Raw genomic sequence first — 19,863 nt, forward strand, 5'->3', positions numbered from 1 at the left:
CACACACACACACACACACACACACACACACACACACACACACACACACACACACACACACACACACACACACACACACACACACACACACACACATATATATGACTTTTATATGATAGGATGAGGGACATGAATTCAGTGCTGGGTTTGGTTGAAATCTCCCAAATCAGCTTCATCCAATCAACACATGAGAGTCCAGAAGTGCCACACCACAGCCCATGATGCATGCTGGGTAATCCTCGGGAAAAGAGCAGGATAAGGATACACACACACACACACACACACACATACATACACAGACTGACAGAGCGAGATCGAGCCTGTTGTGTGTGTGTGTGTATGTAAGAGCCACAGATGCTCGCGGTCGGCGCGCGGGATGCGCTCGTGAGGATGGACACATCCCTCCGGACTCCAGAGGTAAGAACATGACTGACAGCTGCGCGAGAGCTAGCCGTTAGCCTATGCTAACATTAGCCTGCTAGCATCGCCCGTGTTAATCAATGGGTTCTGATGCTACATTGAGTTTACATGCTAACCTATAGAGTTTGTGCTTCTAAATCACTTGGAGAACAATAACACGACTCTTATGGCAACTTGTTTAACTGTTCAGAAAGAAGCCGCTTGTTGTGACGGCGTTAAACACCTCATTGAGTGCTGTCAGGTGTAATTGCACTGCTGTGATCAGGCTAACTGCTAACTGCTAGCCGTAATGTAAACATCCCCAAAACCGATTCGATCCCGTCCGAAGGACTACATGTCAGTTTAATCCAGATTTAAATCTGATTAGTTTCGAAAATTGTATCAGTTTATGTGCTGTAGGCCTGCTGTCTCATATTAAAATCAGCTAAATTATAGTAAATTAATAACTGAGTTAATAACTGTACTCTTAAAGTGCGTGTCTTGTGTACTTGACAACTTGAAAGTATACAACAAAATGTAATCAAACGTTGCTTGTGTACCTCAGAAGAGTTATAGTAGTACATTACATAAATAATATGAATATTCAGTTATGATTATGGTTATTTATAGATCTAGTGCCCTTTAAATGGCTTGATCCTTATGGGAAAATACAGTCACTCTGATCAAATGGATGATAATGTCCTTCATTGCATGTTCATTTTTACTCTTTATTTTCACAATAATAAACCAGGGTAGTAAATAACTCAATAGGAAATCTGTATATGCTTTCTCGATGGTACTTTTTTCTTGTTGTATTTGTGCTAGTATAGAGAAACCTTTAAACATACGGGTCGCTAAAGTGATTTAATGTAAACCGTGGTTTGGCGGAGAACGTCCTGTTATTTAAAGTGACATTCATGTCATTGTTTGACCCGCCTTTGAGCAAACAACTCTGACAAAGTCCCCAGTACAATAGACCCTGTTTTATTTGGCTTGTGCGTTTGCTGGACTTTGTAAGTAATTGCATTCAGTGACTGTTCATTCTTGACGTTCCCTGCTCCACTTAAGTCACCACTTCTCCTATTAGCACTTAATAAGTGTCTGATTTGAAGGCGATCTGTCTGTTTTACTCCCGCTGATTTGGTTTGTGTTTGACTACAGGTTTCTGTAAATAGGCCCTTGAGCACTATCCTAGTGAGCGCTGGCAATGGTGGGATGTTATCTGTGCTGTGAATAAACATAATAAACACAAATCTTATTCATATCAAGATTAAGAAGATTTATTGATGGTTGTCTCCTCAACGCTCTGCATGGTATTAAAGCACAAAACTCCCCTCTAAATTGTAATATTTAGCATTAAACTCACTAACACTAATAGTAGAAGTGATTGTGGTCCAGTAATTACACACGGACGAGGCTGATGTAGAGAAGCGAGGCTTATGTCAGTTAAGGAGGAAGATGCAGTCACTCCTGCTGTTCTCACTGTTGCGTTTAACACATGCAGCGTTGCAGAAGGCGCCGACTTCCTTTGTGTGTCAGAAACCATTTCAAAATCATCCTTTCCGTTTCAAATTAAATGTAATTACAGTTTTGGACTAATCCGGTGGGCATCCTGACACTTTAATTATGTTAATAGCGGTCCAGCAGTCTGGTCGGGTTACGTGTGTTGTAGGGCTGCACGATTTGGGGCACTTTTTTTCCCCTGATGAAAATTGTGATTGTGATTTAAAAAATTTTTTTTTCGTGTGATTTATGTATCAACATGACTATAAAACAACAATAATAATGATATTTATCATTTTAATTCATTAGAATTGTTAATGTTCTTCAATATTTAATGCATGTATGAATAAATCTGGCAAGTTTTTATGACGGCCACCATTTAAATGTTTATATTTTAAAAAACGAATTGGAGTAGAATTTAAGGAGTTAATATTATAACTTTATTATTATAAAAAAACATAATTGAGTGTAATTTAAGTGTTTGCATACAAATCGGTTAATTTTTACCTTCAATATTATAGTAGGCTACAGTAGTTTACAGCATTAGTTGAGAGATTTGTTTTCCTTGAGAAAATTTGCCATGTATTGTACCTGATAATATATATATCCAAAATAATCAGAATCAGAATCGAATTGTGAAATTTGTGTCAATACCCAGCCCTAGTATCAGGGCTGCACGATTTGGGGAAAATATCTAATTGCGATTTATTTATTTTTTACAAATTAAAAGTGTGTATATAACATTTTGTTTATATGCAGTTGAAAACTGCATTTCGTTGCCTTGTACCTGTACTTGTGTAATGACAATAAAGTTGAATCTAATCTAATCTAATATATTAATATGGCTATTATTATTATTATTGCTAAATAAAAATAAGAAATATTACTATTACCATAACATTTTCGTTATTAAAATTTTAAAATAGCATCTAAGAATAAATATAACAGTATAAAATAATAATAATAATATTTTTTTTACAGAAAACCTGTTAATATGCAGACAGCCTATGACTAAAAATCATTAGAAATGTCTAAGGATTTATTGTAAAATACTGACTTCGCCACTTCCTGTGGAGTATTTTGTTCCTGTGGCTAACTGACTAATAAAATCTAGGTCGACTAATGGACAAATTATACTTTGTATGCGCAGGTTGCACATTTGCATTTAATTTTTTAGCTGTGTTTACATAGGTTGTAACTTGTGGGGCTCAAAACTGCGCATGTGGTGAATGCCTGTGTACACATACGAGTCCAAAGAAGTATACTTTGCAAGGCGGTGCATTCGACTGTGTGGACGGTTAAAAAAAAAAAAAAAACCTTAAAGGGTTAACTTCAGTGATTTAGCATTAAAAAAGGAAGGTAGGCTGCTACAAGGAGCTTTCAATGGCAAGTGACGAGTCCTACACAGTACGTTTTTTTCTTTCTGTTAATTATGTTTATGCTTCAAGAGCGATGTTTTGTGAAGTAATTATGAATCGCAATTTACTTATGGCGATTAGCCAAATATAATCGTAAATATGAACGCTCGTACATTCCCACATAAAAAAATACTATAGTATATTATAGTATTATTACAGCAAAGCTAAATAACATTAGCAATGGTCATACAGGTCCACTTGCAGCATGTTTTGTCCACTATATATGCGAAGAACGAATGAGGAATATGAGGTAACGTTAGGCTACCGTCTCAAATACGTTTTCACATTGCCATAATAGGCGTGCTAATGTTTTTTTCCTCAGCGTCCCAGCATAATGACAGAGAAACGGGCTCTGATAATGCATTACTAATGTTAGCAATGACGACTCGCCGTTTTTATTTACCAAACAATTCATTAACGTTACCTTTTCAATTCAATGACCCACCTCCTCCATCTGCGCTAACCTAACGTTACTTTGCACGAACATGCATATCTTTGTTCGACTGTCATGAATATTTGAAATGTCCATTTACATTAAGTACAAGTTAGCCAAACATAGATGAACCTGACCTGTCCAGGAGAAAATTAGCTACGTTGGCATCAGTCTTCAAATTATTCTCCGTTTTCAGCCGTCTACATCTTTCAAAGGCATCTCAAATCCTTGTTTTATTTCGGACACTGTCACGACGTTTTTCTGATTCATAACGAGGTCGTTTAGGTTTCGTAAAGTTAGACATTGTTTATCCAAAAAGTTTGTAGCTGCAGCTGTGTTGACTAGAGCAGAGCTGGCAACCCGAATGCAGAAACACTACTGACTTCGTGATTGGTGGACAGGTGGAGGGTGGCGCTTCAGGCCAAAACACAACATGTCAACATCAACATCAGTTGAGGGCTGCAACTTCACTTTTAAATGACAATATCTTGGCCAGACAACCGTTGTCAGTGATATAAATATTTTTATTTAACATGATTTCTTAATGTCTAGTGACATATCAGGGCCATTTTATGATTAATTGAAATACATTTCTTACATACAGTTCCTTTAAGCTTTGTATCAGTAGAAACCCGGTAGTATATTCAAATTGTGGTACTTTCCCCACCTCATGTCCCCCTCAGACAAGAGAATTATGGATTTTATTTCTGGAAAAAATCCTCCGATGGCACAAATATCATCATTTTGCGTCATCTGAGGATTTTTTGGCCAGAGGCTAGAGACTACAGCCACTAGATGGAGCTGTTCTGCATGTTATCGACCCGCCCACAGGGGAGAGATCTCACACACAGAATGTAAATGCGCACGGCTGCTCGGATCGGGCATTAATAACGGAGCGGTGCAGAGCAAAGTGAGTGTTTCAACTTTTCAATGAATTCCTATGAAAGTTAAGCTTCCACATGTGATCTGATAACGCCAGACTGGACACTGAGAATGACAGCCACGCTTACCTCAGCCCTGCTCAGCTCTTCTCTCATGATGAATGTGTGTCATGACTTTCGTTCGGCTCACTCACACTTTATTGAAAAGACACGTTCCGTTTTTATTTGTAGTGTCTGTTCTCTAACTGAAGGAAATTATTTTATTACTATGAAGATCAAAACAACAGTGGGCGCGGTGTCATGGTGGGCAAGTGATAACCAGTGGCTTGGCTTTGGGAGTGGCCTCGTAGGGCAGCAAAGCAAGTGCATTCTGGGAGTTGTTGTCTTTCATCCACATGAGACAAAAAAAATGTCTGTCTTTTCTCAGTCTAGAAGGCACCAAATTCAAAAATAATTTCACATTTCTACTGCATAAATGACCCAGTTTAAATACACATTCATCTTCCCAGCGCTGAAGTGCCCCTTTAAGCCTCTTCTCGTCCACTAGCATTTAGTCGAGCTCTTTAAGCTTCTCTTTTGTTGACAACAAATACGGGAAGATAGTTGGCACATATTGCATTCCCAAATCCACATTATAAGCAACCCAAACTTAGAGCAGATGAATAGATGCGATTATTAAATGGCGCGCACACATTACATGTTTCAGAGTGAAACGCAGAGCTGTGTTCATTTACACGGGCAGCTCAGTTTGAGACTCAAAACACTGGATCATGAGCTCATGTACACAGCGCTGCGCTTCACTCTGAAACATGCAGCGCATATATTTATCTAATTAAATGGCAGCCTTTGAAATATGAAAACCGCACTAAGCCACCTTGCAATCTTGGTTAAAAGGTTAGTTCACCCAAAAATGAAAATTCTGTCATTAATGACTGACCCTCATGTCGTTCGACACCCGTCAGACCTCCGTTCATCTTCAGAACACAAATGAAGATATTTTAGTTGAAATCTGATGGCTCTGAAAGGCCTCCATTGGCACAATGGCACGGTTCACTCTCAAGACCCTAAAAAGGTACTAAAGACGTCATTACAAAGTCCATCTCACTACAGTGGTTCTACAATAACTTTATGGAGTAACGAGAATAGTTTTTGTGCGCAAAAAAAACCCTAAATAATGACTTATATAGTGATGACGATTTCAAAACAAGGCATCATGAAGCTTTGAAGCGTTATGAATCAGTGAGTTGAATGAGCAGTTTGGATTGCCAAATTTCAGCGGTTTGACACGCGATCCGAATCATGATTCGACTCACTGATTCATAACGCTTCAAAGCTTCATGATGCCTTGTTTTGAAATCGTCATCACTATATAAGTCATTATTTAGGGTTTTTTTGCGCACAAAAACTATTCTCGTCACTCCATAAAGTTATTGTAGAACCACTGTAGTGAGATGGACTTTGTAACGACGTCTTTAGTACCTTTTAAGGGTCTCGAGAGTGAACCGTGCCATTGTGCCAATGGAGGCCTTTCAGAGCCATCAGATTTACACTAAAATATCTTCATTTGTGTTCTGAAGATGAACGTAGGTCTTACGGGTGTCCAACGACATGAGGGTAAGTAATTAATGACAGAATTTTCATTTTTGGGTGAACTAACCCTTTAATCATTCAGTCCCAATGCATTCATCTGCCAAGAAAACTTCCTCAAACAATCACAAATCTAGATCTAGTTGTTGTCAAATTCCTGACTGCGTCTCATTGGAAAGTAGTGATCTGTTAGATTGGATTTGCTCTTGTTTTGTCTTATTGATGATGCTAATCTAGAGCCTTTGCTACTCTTCTGCAGGCGTGAGCTCTTGGCCGTGTGTTTCTGCTCAGGGCCCCATGGAGCCCGACGTGATACGCATGTACTCCTCCTCTCCACCCCCGATGGAGGACGAGGACGAGGACGATGAATTCAGCGACTTCACCGGTGTCCCGAATAGCACCAGCTTCTCGGAGTTTGACACGCCCACCTCGTTCAACCAGTCTCAGGCTTTGAACGCCACCTCGCCGCCGGAGATACTGAGCAATGGAAGAGTCGTGGGACTGCCTCCTCAACCTGCAGGGTCTACAAAGTCCAATGGCGTGGTGTCTGGCCAGACCGGCACGCCCAATGGCAGAACGGTTAGCGTAGAGGAACTCAAAAAGTTGACCGAGCACCAAGCTCACATCACATCCCTGGAGTTAGCAACGGGCTCTCGGACTGACCGCGACGCCATTGACTGCAATGGCACCGCTGAAGTGCTAACCAACGGATTCGCAACGTTAGACCGAGGAGGAAGCCCACCTACGCCACACAAAAACAATGAAATCGATGTCAGTCCAGATGATTTTGCCGATTTCTCTGCTTTTTCAAATGCTGAACACAGCCAGCCTTCAAATACAGACTGGGAACATTCAAATCAACCGGCACAGAATGACATTAGCGACAGTGTTGAAGTGCGAGGAGCTAGTACAGCGGACGACAGCAGGGACTCGAGAAACACAGGGTTTGGATTCCCTCCGGAAAACTCAGAAGGTCTCAGCAACGGGAACTTGAGTTTTCATGAAGGGTCGGATGTAGATCAAAGGGATCTAGAAGCGGATACTACTGAAGCGGTTAGCTCTGCGCAGCCGCTAGCCCATAACGGTGTCGCTCAGAGTGAGGCCGATGACGACGGGGTGTTACACGACGCTAATGAGGAGAGGTGTAGTGCTGACCAATCAGATGAGAAGGGCTCAGAGACCGAAGAAACGGAAACGGAGACTTCCTTCGGTCGGCCGCTATCGACAGACGCGCTCGAAGAATTCGGTGACTTTAGCACGACGGGATCCGTACCCTCGCCTCCGCTTCAGGAGGACACGGCCACTCCGGCCGATCACAGCCAACTGGCCGAGGACGACGATGAGGATTTCGGCGATTTCGGGGACTTTGGAGACTCCAGCTCATTTAGCGCGACTGGATTCGCTGATTTTGACCAGCAGGGGGCCACAACGCAGTCCGAAACGGCCCCCATTCCCCCGGCGGAGGATGAAGACGATGAATTTGGCGATTTTGACGCATCAAAAGAACCTAGTAAAACCGATTTGGCAGGTGAGGAAACAACAACGTTAGCAGACTTTCCTGAAAGCGACAGTTTCGCGGATTTCAGCTCTGCGCAGGAGGCCGATGCCGGAGATAACGGAGGATGGCAGGCTTTCTCTGAGCCGGAGCAGAGCCAGAATGGCGGGGAATCGTGGGCAACGTTCGGGCAGGAACAGGATGCATCGAGTACTGAAAAGACTGGAGACGACTGGAATAAAGACCAGCCGGTTTCGGCGCCCCCTACGGGTGCGGAGGAGCACAAAAGTTGTACAACGGTAGGTCTAATAACCTAAAACACTGTTTTGATGGTCTATAATTACTTAATTCTGTTCCTCAATTTGTTGGTGAAAGGTATTGAAAACTGGCAGGACGTCAACAGGAAATGATATCAGATTCAGGAATGTACCTGGGCCGGATGGTTTACTCTCTCTGACTGATTAAGCACAAATAGAGCCTTTCAGATTTCTCTTTCATTACTTCCTCTGTGCAAGTCAAAATGAAACATTTGCTAATTAACAGCAAAACATCATGTACTTAGTCTTAAAATAAATCCAGCTTTCTTAGGGTGCTGCCTCATTTAGTTCGGTTGAATCGTACTAGAATTCGTTTTTCCCGTTTTCGTTTGGTCAGGTGTGAAAGCAGCGATCGCACTCGGGTGCGCACCAAAAGCAGACCAAACAAGCGTCCCGAGTACGCTTCCAAACGAACTCTGGAGCGGCTCGTTTGTGGTGAGATTGTGATCCGACCTCGAACAGACCCAACTGCAAAACGTACTGATCATTTTTGGACTAAACCAGCTGCCGTAGTCAGCTGCGCAGTGCATTATGGGATGAGGAAGTGTTTGTTGACAGTTTGCACTTTAGCATGGCAGCTCGCGGACAAATTTGGAGTAGCGATGAGGTGTGGAGCCTCATAGAAATTTGGTCTGATGACCATATTAGGTCACAACTTTCGAAACCTCACAAGAACAGCGCAATCTTTGCTTGAAGTGACGAGCGATGCGCTCTCGCCATTTGAAGTGCATTAGAGCGTCGTTTTCAAGCCGCATCCACGCACCATTATAGAAATGTATTGTTTGCATATTTGTGGTGTATACAAACAATGTAATAGATTATGGCCAGGGACTAAACCAGCCCGCGCAGTCGCAGTTTAGGAAATACGCCATGGCCAATGAGTGATGTGGATGTTGTCATGTGACTGCATTTTGGTTCGTTTCAACTGGTTCGGACCAAAGCAATCAGTGTGCTGTGAAAAGGAACCAAAAAAGCTGAAAAATGCTACAATGTATAATTGTTTGCCCTTGGTTTGGACCAAATTAACCGAACTGATGTGAAAGCACCCTTACATTAAGCATAAAGTTCAATAACAGACAGAAATATTGCGTTAAATATTCTGTTTTTAATTGCACTGCTATTTTCAGATACTTTTCAGTAATAAATTAAATGTGATAGAAGTACAAGTTTGTGGTAAAATTAACTTCTGCTCACCAAGGCGGCATTTATTTGATTAAAAAATACAGTCCAAACTGTAATATTGTGAAATATTATTACAATAACTGTTTTCTATGTGAATATATTGTTAAAAGTGTAATTTATTCCTGTGATCAAAGCTGTATTTTCAGCATCATTACTCCAGTCTTCAGTGTCACATGATCCTTCACAAATCATTCTGAAACATTTATTATTGTTATCAATATTGAAAACAGTTCATATTTTTGTGAAAATGTGATCGGGCATCACATGGATAGAAAGTAAAAAAAAAAAAAGCATTTATTTGATATAGAAATGTTATATTATTATAAATGTCTTCACAGTCACTTTGGATCAATTGAATGCATCCATGCTGAATAATTTTTTTTTACAGCTTTGTATGTTTATTCTCTCACTTCATCCACTATCTTTGATTTAGTTGATGCATAATTTTGAATCAAAAGGCAGTTCCATATTTCATATCCATCTTTTTCAAAAGGTGTTTGTTAAAGCCGTGGTTTTCCTCTGTTTTCTACTAAGACTGCACTGCACAGCCGTTTGGAGAAGATTTTCCAGGCCAGTTTCGAGCTGGTCCTCGCTCCGCAGGTGGAGGTAGAAGTGACCACGCTCAACACCTTCCTCAAACCTCCTGACACATCAGAACAGGAAGACGGCGTCAGAGGGACAACCAACGGGTGAGGAGCTACGAGTTTGTTTGCTGAGTGCCAAATGCAAATGAAGTCGTGATTATTATCCTGTGGTCAATGAAACGCTCTCTGTCTCCTCCTGTGGGCTGTGTAGGGCACTGCGGGACGTCTGGCAGCAGCTGCAGGACGTCACCAATGCCTACGGCCTCCGGTACCAGTGGGGCGGCTCTCACACCAACAAAACACTGCTCTGCTCTCTCGGCATTGACACCAGAAATATAGTGAGTCGGATTAAGGAAAGACATGTAGTGTATTTTATCTGTGGTTTTTTACATGTCCAGCTTTCTTTAGTGTGTGATGTTGCTAAGCATGAAAAAGCTCTGACAAGTTACAAAGTCCCTATTTAAATATTCCTCATTTAAATAATTCCCGCCCAAGACATTATGCACAATAAAGGGGCGGGTCTTGGTTAAGTGAGTTAGTAGTGTGTTGAAACTGGTGGTTATGGTAAATGGGCGGGACATTTCCCAAGCACGCTCGACACGCTGGACCAATCACAACGCACTGGTCCAGCTGACCAATCAGAGCACAGAAGGAGGGGCTTCACAGAGACAGGTGGTAAACAGAGCGATACTGACAGGCTGGGAAAAGAGGTGCTGCAACAATGTCAAATATGTGAAAAATTATGTTTTTTTGAACATTCACTCATGAAAACATATTCTAGTAGAGCCCAAAAACAAAACAGGTCCTCACTTCTGTTGTCTCTTCCTCCTCAGCTGTTCACGGGCCATAAAAAGCAGCCTGTAATTGTGCCAATGTACGCTGCCAGTCTGGTGAGTCGAGCCCCCTGTGTGATGCCGGTTTATTTTAAACGTCCTCATGTGTGTTTAATCAATCATCTTTGACACCTGTCGGCCTGCAGGGGATGCTGGAACCCACGAAAGAGCCGGTGAAGCCCGTCTCCGCCGCTGAAATGATCGCCTCAATAGCACAATCTCCTTCAGTCGCCACGGAGTTGAACACCTGTCCGCCAGACACCGCCCAGGTGAGCGTCTTCACCGACCGTCATCTGTCGACTCAGAGTTGGTCATATCGCTCAGCTCTATATGTGTGACCCGTGCTGGCAAAATGAGTGGGAATGCGCACGGGATCATTTTCGAGCTACAGGCAAAACAAGTGAAAAATGCCGAATTTGAGGTTTTCGCAAAAATGAGTTCATTAAGCCCTCGTCTGGCGATCCCAGTACTCTAAATAACAATCAAACATCTAAACGTGTCTTTATTTGTATGTTTTCTGAGGGGAGTACCTCTGCTTTTTCCATGAAAACCGCAGTTTTTCTCTGCTCTTCACTACGACTGCTTCCCTCAGCACAAATTTGGTATTGTTTTCAAAGCGCAGCATTCCAACTTTATGAATATTCATAGCGAATTCTTGATGGCATAAGTCTGAACCAATGAAATGTGATTTTCAAACTCATGCTGATGTAAACCAAACGATCTTACTCGCGCTGTAAGATTGACACATCTGAAGCGTGTGCACAAAGACGCATCAGACGCATTCACGAGATGCCCAATTTAATAGAGGATATAATAACAAAAAACAATGAAATAACAATTTTCATATTGAAATTGAAAAAACATATTGAAAATCTCAATTGCATGATTGTTTGCATCGTTGCAAAATGTAACTATATTATCGCTCAGCTTGATATATAGAGTTGGATTTATGTGTGATATATATATATATATATATATATATATATATATATATATATATATATATATATATATATATATATATATATATATATATATATATATATATATATATATATATATATATATATATATATATATATATATATATATATATATAAAAATATAAATGTAACTGTAACAAATGTATAAATGTAACAAATTAATATATATATATATATAATATATATATATATATATATATATATATATATTATATATATATATATATATTAATTTGTTACATTTATACATTTGTTACAGTTACATTTATATTTATATATATATATATATATATATATATATATATATATATATATATATATATATATATATATATATATATATATATATATATATATATATTAGGGCTGTCAAAAGATTAATCGCGAAAACGCATCCAAAATAAAAGTTTGTGTTTACATAATATATGTGTGTGTACTCTGTTAATTATTATTTATATATAAATACACACACATTCATGTATATATTTAAGAAATATTTGCATGTATATACATTTATATAATCTATAATATATATAAATATAAATGTTTTATATATAAAAATAATATTTTTTTCTTAAATATATACATGCTTGTGTGTGTATTTATATATAAATAATAATTTTATATATATTTATTTATATATATATATATATATATATATAAAATAAAGTATATCGGTCTGGCGACTAAACGAAAAATGTTACTAGCCAATGGCGATTCTATTGCCAAGGTGTGCGTAGAGGGTTGTATTTGATCTGAAAATATTGTCACACAAAGTAGAATTAAAAATATATATATATAAAAGTGATACAGCAATCACTAAATAAAATAATAAACCGAGTGTTGCACATTTAAAAAATTTTGATTAATCGCAAGTTTGTGTTTGCATAATATATGTGTGTGTACTGTGTATAATTATTACGTGTAAATGCTTCATATTTAAGATTTTATATATATATATATATATATATGGTTACACACATATATTATGTAAAGACTTATTTTGGATGCGATTAATCAATTTGACAGCACTTTTTTGCTTACTTTTGTGATATGTTCCCTTTTTTCCGTCAGGAGTCTCTTCCTCCCGTTCAGTTCGACTGGAGCAGCAGTGGCCTTACAAACCCTCTGGACGGTAACCGCGCTCTATCGTTTCTCACTAACATCACAGAGAAGAATGGAGAAACTAAGCTTTTCTTCTTCTGGAGTATCTGTCAGTGTGAAGCTAACCTGTTGATTAGCAGTTGTGCAGTAACGTCTCCTCATGAATGCTTCTCTAACAGAAACCAGCACTAATGTAGATTTCATCACTAACCCAGATCTGAGCATGTCAACTTCTGCTTTCCTGTTTTCTCTCTCTGTCCGTAACCCTTCTCCTCTCTTTCACCATCCCTCGTTCTCTCTGAAGCGAGTGGAGGCTCGTCTCTGCTCAACCTCGATTTTTTCGGCCCCGTGGACGAGTCGCCCTCTGGCACGGCCACCTCCATACCAGGTTTGCTGTTTAGCACTGCTGTCTGTGTGTTATTGATCTCTGCTCTATTTGCATCTGTATCTTTAACCGTCCCTTCAAATGACCGTTCCTGCATGCTTTACATATGGTAACGTATCACAAAAGTGTGCTGATATGCGTGTGATGGCGTGCAGGCGTGGATCCGGAGCTGTACGAGTTGACCCAAGCCAAGCTGGACGTCAGCGGGGGCGGCAGTAGAGTCGTGGATGCGTTCGCTCGCCTCATGTCGACTGTCGAGAAGACCAGCACCTCCACCAGGTCAGTGAGCCTCACTCGTTCGCACTACTGCCTCTCGGCCACCAGGGGGAGCCACAGCGCCTCACTTTTCCCACGTTATGTTGCAGCCTTATTCCAAAATGGATTAAAATCAATATTTTCCTCAAATTTCTACAAACACTACCCCATAATGACAACGTGAAGGAAGTTTGTTTGAAATCTTTGCAAATTTATTCAAAATAAAAAATGAAAAGTAAGTATTCACAGCCTTTGCTCAATACTTTGGCACCAATCACAGCCTCAAGTCTTTTGAGTTTGATGCTACAAGCTTGGCACACCTATATTTGGGCAGTTTCTCCCGTTATTCTTTGCAGGACCTCTCAAGCTCCATCAGGTTGGATGGGGAGCATCGGTGCACAGCCATTTTCAGATCTCTCCACAGATGTTCAAGTCTGGGCTCTGGCTGGGCTTCACAGAGTCGTCCTGTAGCCCCTCCTTTGTTATCTTGGCTGTGAGCTTCGGGTCGCTGTCCTGTTGGAAGATGAACCTTCGCCCCAGTCTGAGGTCCCAGAGCGCTCTGGAGCAGGTCAAGGATCATCAAGGATGTGTCTGTACAGCTGCATTCATCTTTGTCTTGTTCCTGACTAGTCTCCCTGTTCCTGGCGCTGGAAAACATCCCCACATCATGATGCTGCCCCCACCGCTTCACTGTAGGGATGGGATTGGCGAAGGTGATGAGCGGTGCCTGGTTTCCTCCAGACATGATGCTTGCCATGGCCAAAGAGTTCAATCTTTGTTTCACCAGACCATAAAATAGTGTTTCTCATGGTCTGAGGGTCATTCAGGTGCCTTTCGGCAAACTCCAGACGGGCTGTCATGAGCCTTTTCCTGAGGAGTGTCTTCCGTCTGGCCACTCTAGCATACAGGCCTGATTGGTGGAGAGCTGCAGAGATGGTTGTTCTTCTGGAAGGTTCTCCACAGAGAAACTCTGGAACTCTGTCAAGAGTGACCATCAGGTTCTTGGTCACCTCCTTAAAGGGTTAGTTCACCCAAAAATGAAAATTCTGTCATTAATTCCTCACCCTCATGTCGTTCGACACCCGTCAGACCTCAGTTCATCTTCAGACACAAATGAAGATATTTTAGTGTAAAGCTGATGCTGAGAAAGGCTTCAGATAGGCCTCCATTGGCTTTCAGTACATTTACACTCCCAAGACCCATAAAAGGCACTTAAAACATCGTTACAAAGTCCATCTCACCACAGTGACTCTACAATAATCTTACGAAGCGACGACAATAGTTTTTGTGCACAAAAAAAAATCTAAATAACACCTTTATCCAACTTGTTCTTGTCTTCCGTGTGTGCCTCCACGACGCATGCGCGAGAATATGACGCAGATCCGGCGTTCGGACACATGACCCAGAAGCGATTTGTTTACGAGCAGAGGAAGACGCGCGTGTCTAAGCTGTTGAATTCTACATTGATCGTGCTTTAGGTCTCGGCGTAGTTCTCAAAATGGGGTTAAGTGTGCATTTCATGGATTCCCGAACGCCGGCGCTACGTCATATTCTCGCGCATGCGTCGTGGAGGCACACACAGAAGACAAGAACAAGTTGGATAAAGGTGTTATTTTGATTTTTTTTTGCGCACAAAAACTATTGTCGTCGCATCGTAAAATTATTGTAGAGCCACTGTGGTGAGATGGACTTTGTAACGACGTTTTAAGTGCCTTTTATGGGTCTTGTGAGTGTAAATGTACTGAATGCCAATGGAGGCCTGTCTGAAGCCTTTCTCAGCATCAGCTTTACACTAAAATATCTTCATTTGTGTTCCGAAGATGAACGGAGGTCTTACGGGTGTCGAACGACATGAGGGTGAGTAATTAATGACAGAATTTTCATTTTTGGGTGAACTAACCCTTTAAGGCCCTTCTCCACCGATCACTCAGCTCTAGGAAGAGTCCTGGTGGATCCACACTTCTTCATTTACTGATGACGGAGGCCACTGTGCTCATCGGGACCTTCAATGCTGCAGAACATTTTCTGTGACCTTCCCCAGATCTGTGCCTCGATACAATCCTGTCTCTGAGGTCTACAGACGATTCCTTGGACTTCCTGGTTTGGTTTGTGCTCTGACATGCACTGTTAACTGTGGGACCTTATATAGACAGGTGTGTGCCTTTCCAAATCACATCCAATACGGACTACCGGCACATCCGGGAACTTAACTGTCAATTTCGTCACCGGCCCTTTTTAGGGGAAAATGAACTAGACTTCCCATAGACTTCAATACAAAATAGTGGCACAAAACACCGTCCGTACAAAGCAGTCAGGCGTGAAGAACTTAAAGAGATAGTTCACCCAAAAATGAAAATTAGCCCATGATTTACTCACCCTCAAGTCATCCGAGGTATATGACATTCTTCTTTCAGACGAATATAATCAGAGTTATATTACAAAAGTTCTGGCTAATACAAGCATTAGAATAGCAGTAATAGTTGCTCTGTTTTTGAGGTCCATAAAATATGCATCTGTCCATCATATAACTGCTCCACACGGCTCTGGCGGGGTTAATAAAGGCCTTCTGAAGCGAATCGATGCTTTTGTGTAAGAAAAATATCCATATTTAAAACTTTATCAATTAAACTTTCGGCCAATCGCCTTTTATCCAAAGCGACTTACATTGCATTGAAGGTACACATTTTTACATTTTGTCAGTTCTTTGCCAATCGCCTTCCATGGAAAAGTGTTGAAAGTTGAAAGTGAAACTCAAGATGTGTGCGTGACGTCATGACGAGCGGACCTGGTCGCGTTAGTCTTTCAATCGGCAGGGGAACTTTCAACAACTTTCCGAAAGTTTACTTGATTCGAAGTCAATGGGAAGTCTAGTTAATTTTCCCCTTAAAGTGGGCGTGAATCTCTTCCTGTCCCAAATGGCACCCTAAACCCTCACGGTCTTCCTCTGAGTCCGCAATTTCACGACGTAATGCCGCTTTGACTGCCGGGTAGAAGCCTTCTGTGTAGTTCGCAAACTTTCAGGCTCAGCTGAAGTGCGCATCGAGGGCGCATAGCAGCCGCAAAGGGGATGCTCACGAGCACCCTTCTTTAAGCTTAAAGGGTAACTTCAGTGATTTAGCATTAAGCTTTGTATCAGTAGAAACCCGGTAGTATATTCAAATTGTGGTACTTTCCCCCCTCATGTCCCCCTGAGACGAGAGAATTATGCATTTTATTTCTGGAAAAAATTCCTCAGATGAAGCAAATATCGTCATTTTGCGTCATCAGAGGATTTTTTGGCCAGAGGCTAAAGACTACAGCCACTAGATGGAGCTGTTCCGCATGTTATCAACCCGCCCACAGGGGAGAGATCTCACACACAGAATGTCAGACACAGACAGCTGCACGGATAATCATAATAACGGAGCGGTGCAGAGTAAAGTGAGTGTTTCAACTTTTCAATGAATTCCTGTGAGTTTAGCTTCCATATGCGATCTGAAAACGTGCCAGACTGGCGCTTAACGTTACCTCAGCTCTTCGTGAGGAATGAAATCTGACACTGCTGCGTCTGTGACGTGACTCTCGTTCGGCTCACTCACACTTTATTGAAAAGACACATTCAGTTTTTAATTGTAGTGTTTATTGTCTAACTGAACGAAATGATTGTATTACTATGAAGATCAAAACGACGGTGTCAAAGTGGCCTCCTAGGGCAGCGAAGCAAGTGCATTCTGGGAGTTGTTGTCTTTCATCCACATGAGACAAAAATACATTTTCTGTCTTTTCTCAGTATAGAAGGCACCAAATTCAAAAATAATTTCACATTTCTACTACATAAATAACCCAGTTTAAATACAAAGCTTAATGCTAAATCACTGAAGTTACCCTTTAAATGACGAATGGGACAACCTACGGTCTTGTGGACTTAACAGACACGTGCACACAGCGGCCATTGTAAGTCCACAAGACCGAAAGTGCGCATGAAGTGTGCCATTTGGGACAGGGCCAGTGACGTTGCACCGGATTGACCACTGGTGGACTCCAATCAAGTTGTAGAAACATCTCAAGGATGATCAGTGGAAACAGGAGCACCTGAGCTCAATCATGAGTGTCATGGCAAAGGCTGTTAATACTTGTGTACATGTGATTTGTGTCGTTTTTTTATTTTTGATAAATTTGCAAAGATTTCAAACAAACTTCTTTCAGGTTGCCATTATGGGGTAGTGTTTGTAGAATTGAGGAAAATAATGAAATCCATCCATTTTGGAATAAAGCTGTAACATAAAAAGTGGGAAAAGTGAAGCGCTGTGAATACTTCCCGAATGCATGTATATCTGATCTATTTCTGTAATCGGTCTATTTCACTAATGTCTGACATATTTCTCTTATCTGTCTGAGCTCTCTCTGATCTGATGTGTTTCTCTAATGTGTCTGGTGTCTGATGGGTGTGATCTCTCTCAGCAGAAGGCCTGTGCAGAAGGAGGAGAATCTGAGCGAAGAGGCTCGGCGAGTGATCTCGGGCCTGCCGGACCTGTCGTTCATGCAGGCTAAAGTCCTCATGTTTCCCTCCACGCTGACTCCTCTCCTGCCCTCCTCCACGCCCGACTGATGCGTTCTCCTCTTCCGCTTCCTTTCACCCCTCTTTCTCTGTGTATCGCTCTCCAGTTCCCACCATACTGACGGTTATACGATTTTAATTTCGTCCTTTTGGTTTTCTAGCGCTCTTTTTTTTTTTTTGGGAGGGGGTCATTTTTAAGTTCAAATACATCATCCTATGAGAGAGAGAGCGAGCGTATGAGATAATCGGCTACTGATCGATCGCTTTAGAGAAGACTAGATCGTTTTATTTGTAGAATGACAGTAACAGAGTTTGTGTTTATATTAGAGCCAATCTGTATATAATCAGGGATGAGAGTTGGTGTGTACGAGAGGCACTTTCGGTTGTTTGTTTTAATGAAACACTGGCTTAAGAGTCCTTCAATGGCACAAATGATGATGTGAATGATCTGATTTGTGTTTCGATATATACATGCGTAGTTATATAGACTTGAAATCAAACCGCCTGCATATTTTGCGTAAACAAAAGGCCTTTTTTAAATCGTTTTGGCTATTCCATTACAATCAATATTGGCATTGTAGGTTTTATTTCACACATGCATTAGTGAACACAGAAGACTATCTTTATTTTGTGCGATTAGTTTAACAATGAACTTGCTTTCCTCACGGACACACTAGACGAAGACAGCACTTTTAGGCCACGCCCACATCCATTGACTTTGTATTGCGTGAAGCGCCTCCTTGTCATTTCGGACTTGAAACAAAAAACAGAACAATGTCTAAAAGCTGACATGTGACAAGGTGTACAGCAAACAAGCTAAACAACACCGAAATGAGGATTTATAAGCTGTCGACCCAAAAAAAAACGAGCGTTTGTGGAGACAAAAGTGGATGAAAGCAGGAAGATTTTGGGATCAGTATGCCTCAGTTATGCCTACATGTGCTGTAAACATTAAGTCAAATATCCAAAAGTCCGTTTTATATATGATATTTCCTGTCTCTGATCACATTCCCCTCTAGTGGGCGTAATTCTCAGTGTAATATAACATGTCTCGCTCCGTCCCAATTGCCTGGATCCACTTTTTTGTCTTTAAACGCTCGTTTTTTTGGGTCGACAGCTTATAAAAACCTTATTTCTGTGTTTTTTAGCTTGTTTGCTGTACACTTGTCACATTATCAGCTTTTAGACATTGTTCTGTTTTTGCGTTCTTCACGCAATACAAAGTCAATGGAGACGGTTGGATCGTTCCCCCTGGTGGGCGTGGCTTTCAGATTGTGTCGCTTTTCCTTTATAGAAACGACAGCTTTTCTTACACATTTTGCTGCTCGTATTCGTTTGTTTTGTCGTTTGTTATATTTTAATGTAAGGTGAAACCACTGGCTTCGGACTGAAGGAACCGCTGAATGAATGATGAACTATAAATAGCTGTGTCGAGAATAAGGGACCAATATCTGCTGTACCTGCGCTCATTTCCCTGTTATCAGTGTGTGTTTGCTCATGCTGGATCTGTGTTTTATTTAATCCGACTCTTCTGGAGGACGTCTCTGCCGTCACAGTGATCCTGCACGACAGGAGTGCATGATGGGAAATGTTCTCCAGGAAGAGTTTCCCATCTGTTCTTTTCTTTGTGTGTGTGTGTGTGTGTGTGTGTCATTGTTTATTCTGTCTCCTGGAGGATTTTGCACATTGTAAAGACATACGGAAGAACTGCTTACATAGTTAACTGTGGCTTCGGACTGTGTACAGTCAAACTATGAAACATGTAAAAATTGTTATGGGAAAATTCCTATGGAAAACTCATACAGATGAATGATATCTCTCTAAAGAGCCTGTACCGAGGTCAATCGCGCATGCCCGGGCTCTTTGAACAAACAAAACAAAAAAACTAGTGTGTAAATTTTCTTTAAGTGTACACAAGAAATTAAAATAATTTAAGAGAAAAAAAAACTGGTTTCGTCTTCATTCAT

General features: G+C 40.9%; 1 protein-coding gene across 7 annotated transcripts; it reads left to right on the forward strand.

Moving 5' to 3' along the window:
* Nucleotides 1-206: 206 nt before the first annotated feature.
* aftpha (aftiphilin a) lies at nucleotides 207-19,834 on the forward strand. Of its 7 annotated transcripts, XR_013816229.1 has the most exons (11): nucleotides 226-417; nucleotides 6,481-8,015; nucleotides 9,750-9,904; nucleotides 10,011-10,137; nucleotides 10,633-10,689; nucleotides 10,779-10,901; nucleotides 12,690-12,750; nucleotides 13,024-13,107; nucleotides 13,260-13,383; nucleotides 17,800-18,582; nucleotides 19,121-19,829. XR_013816229.1 is itself a non-coding variant. In XM_079812832.1 (10 exons), the coding sequence occupies exons 2-10, from the start codon at nucleotides 6,519-6,521 to the stop codon at nucleotides 17,945-17,947; spliced, it is 2,376 nt and encodes a 791-aa protein (XP_079668958.1). In that variant the 5' UTR covers nucleotides 226-417; nucleotides 6,481-6,518; the 3' UTR covers nucleotides 17,948-19,834. The 7 variants fall into 7 exon arrangements, 4 of the variants coding, with proteins under 4 accessions (XP_079668961.1, XP_079668958.1, XP_079668959.1 ...); XR_013816228.1 differs by lacking the exon at nucleotides 13,024-13,107 and having other exon boundaries at nucleotides 207-417; nucleotides 19,121-19,762; XR_013816230.1 differs by lacking the exon at nucleotides 13,024-13,107 and having other exon boundaries at nucleotides 17,803-18,582; nucleotides 19,014-19,829.
* Nucleotides 19,835-19,863: the final 29 nt, after the last annotated feature.

This window comes from Gobio gobio, assembly GCF_949357685.1.
Source record: "Gobio gobio genome assembly, chromosome: 3".
NCBI classification, from domain to species: domain Eukaryota; kingdom Metazoa; phylum Chordata; class Actinopteri; order Cypriniformes; family Gobionidae; genus Gobio; species Gobio gobio.

Coding starts and splice junctions, on each gene's coding strand:
- aftpha (XM_079812832.1), top strand. CDS start 6,519: ATGGAGCCCGACGTGATACGCATGTACTCCTCCTCTCCACCCCCGATG. Junction 10,690..10,778: donor CAATGTACGCTGCCAGTCTG/GTGAGTCGAGCC, acceptor GTCGGCCTGCAG/GGGATGCTGGAACCCACGAA. Junction 13,108..13,259: donor CACGGCCACCTCCATACCAG/GTTTGCTGTTTA, acceptor GATGGCGTGCAG/GCGTGGATCCGGAGCTGTAC.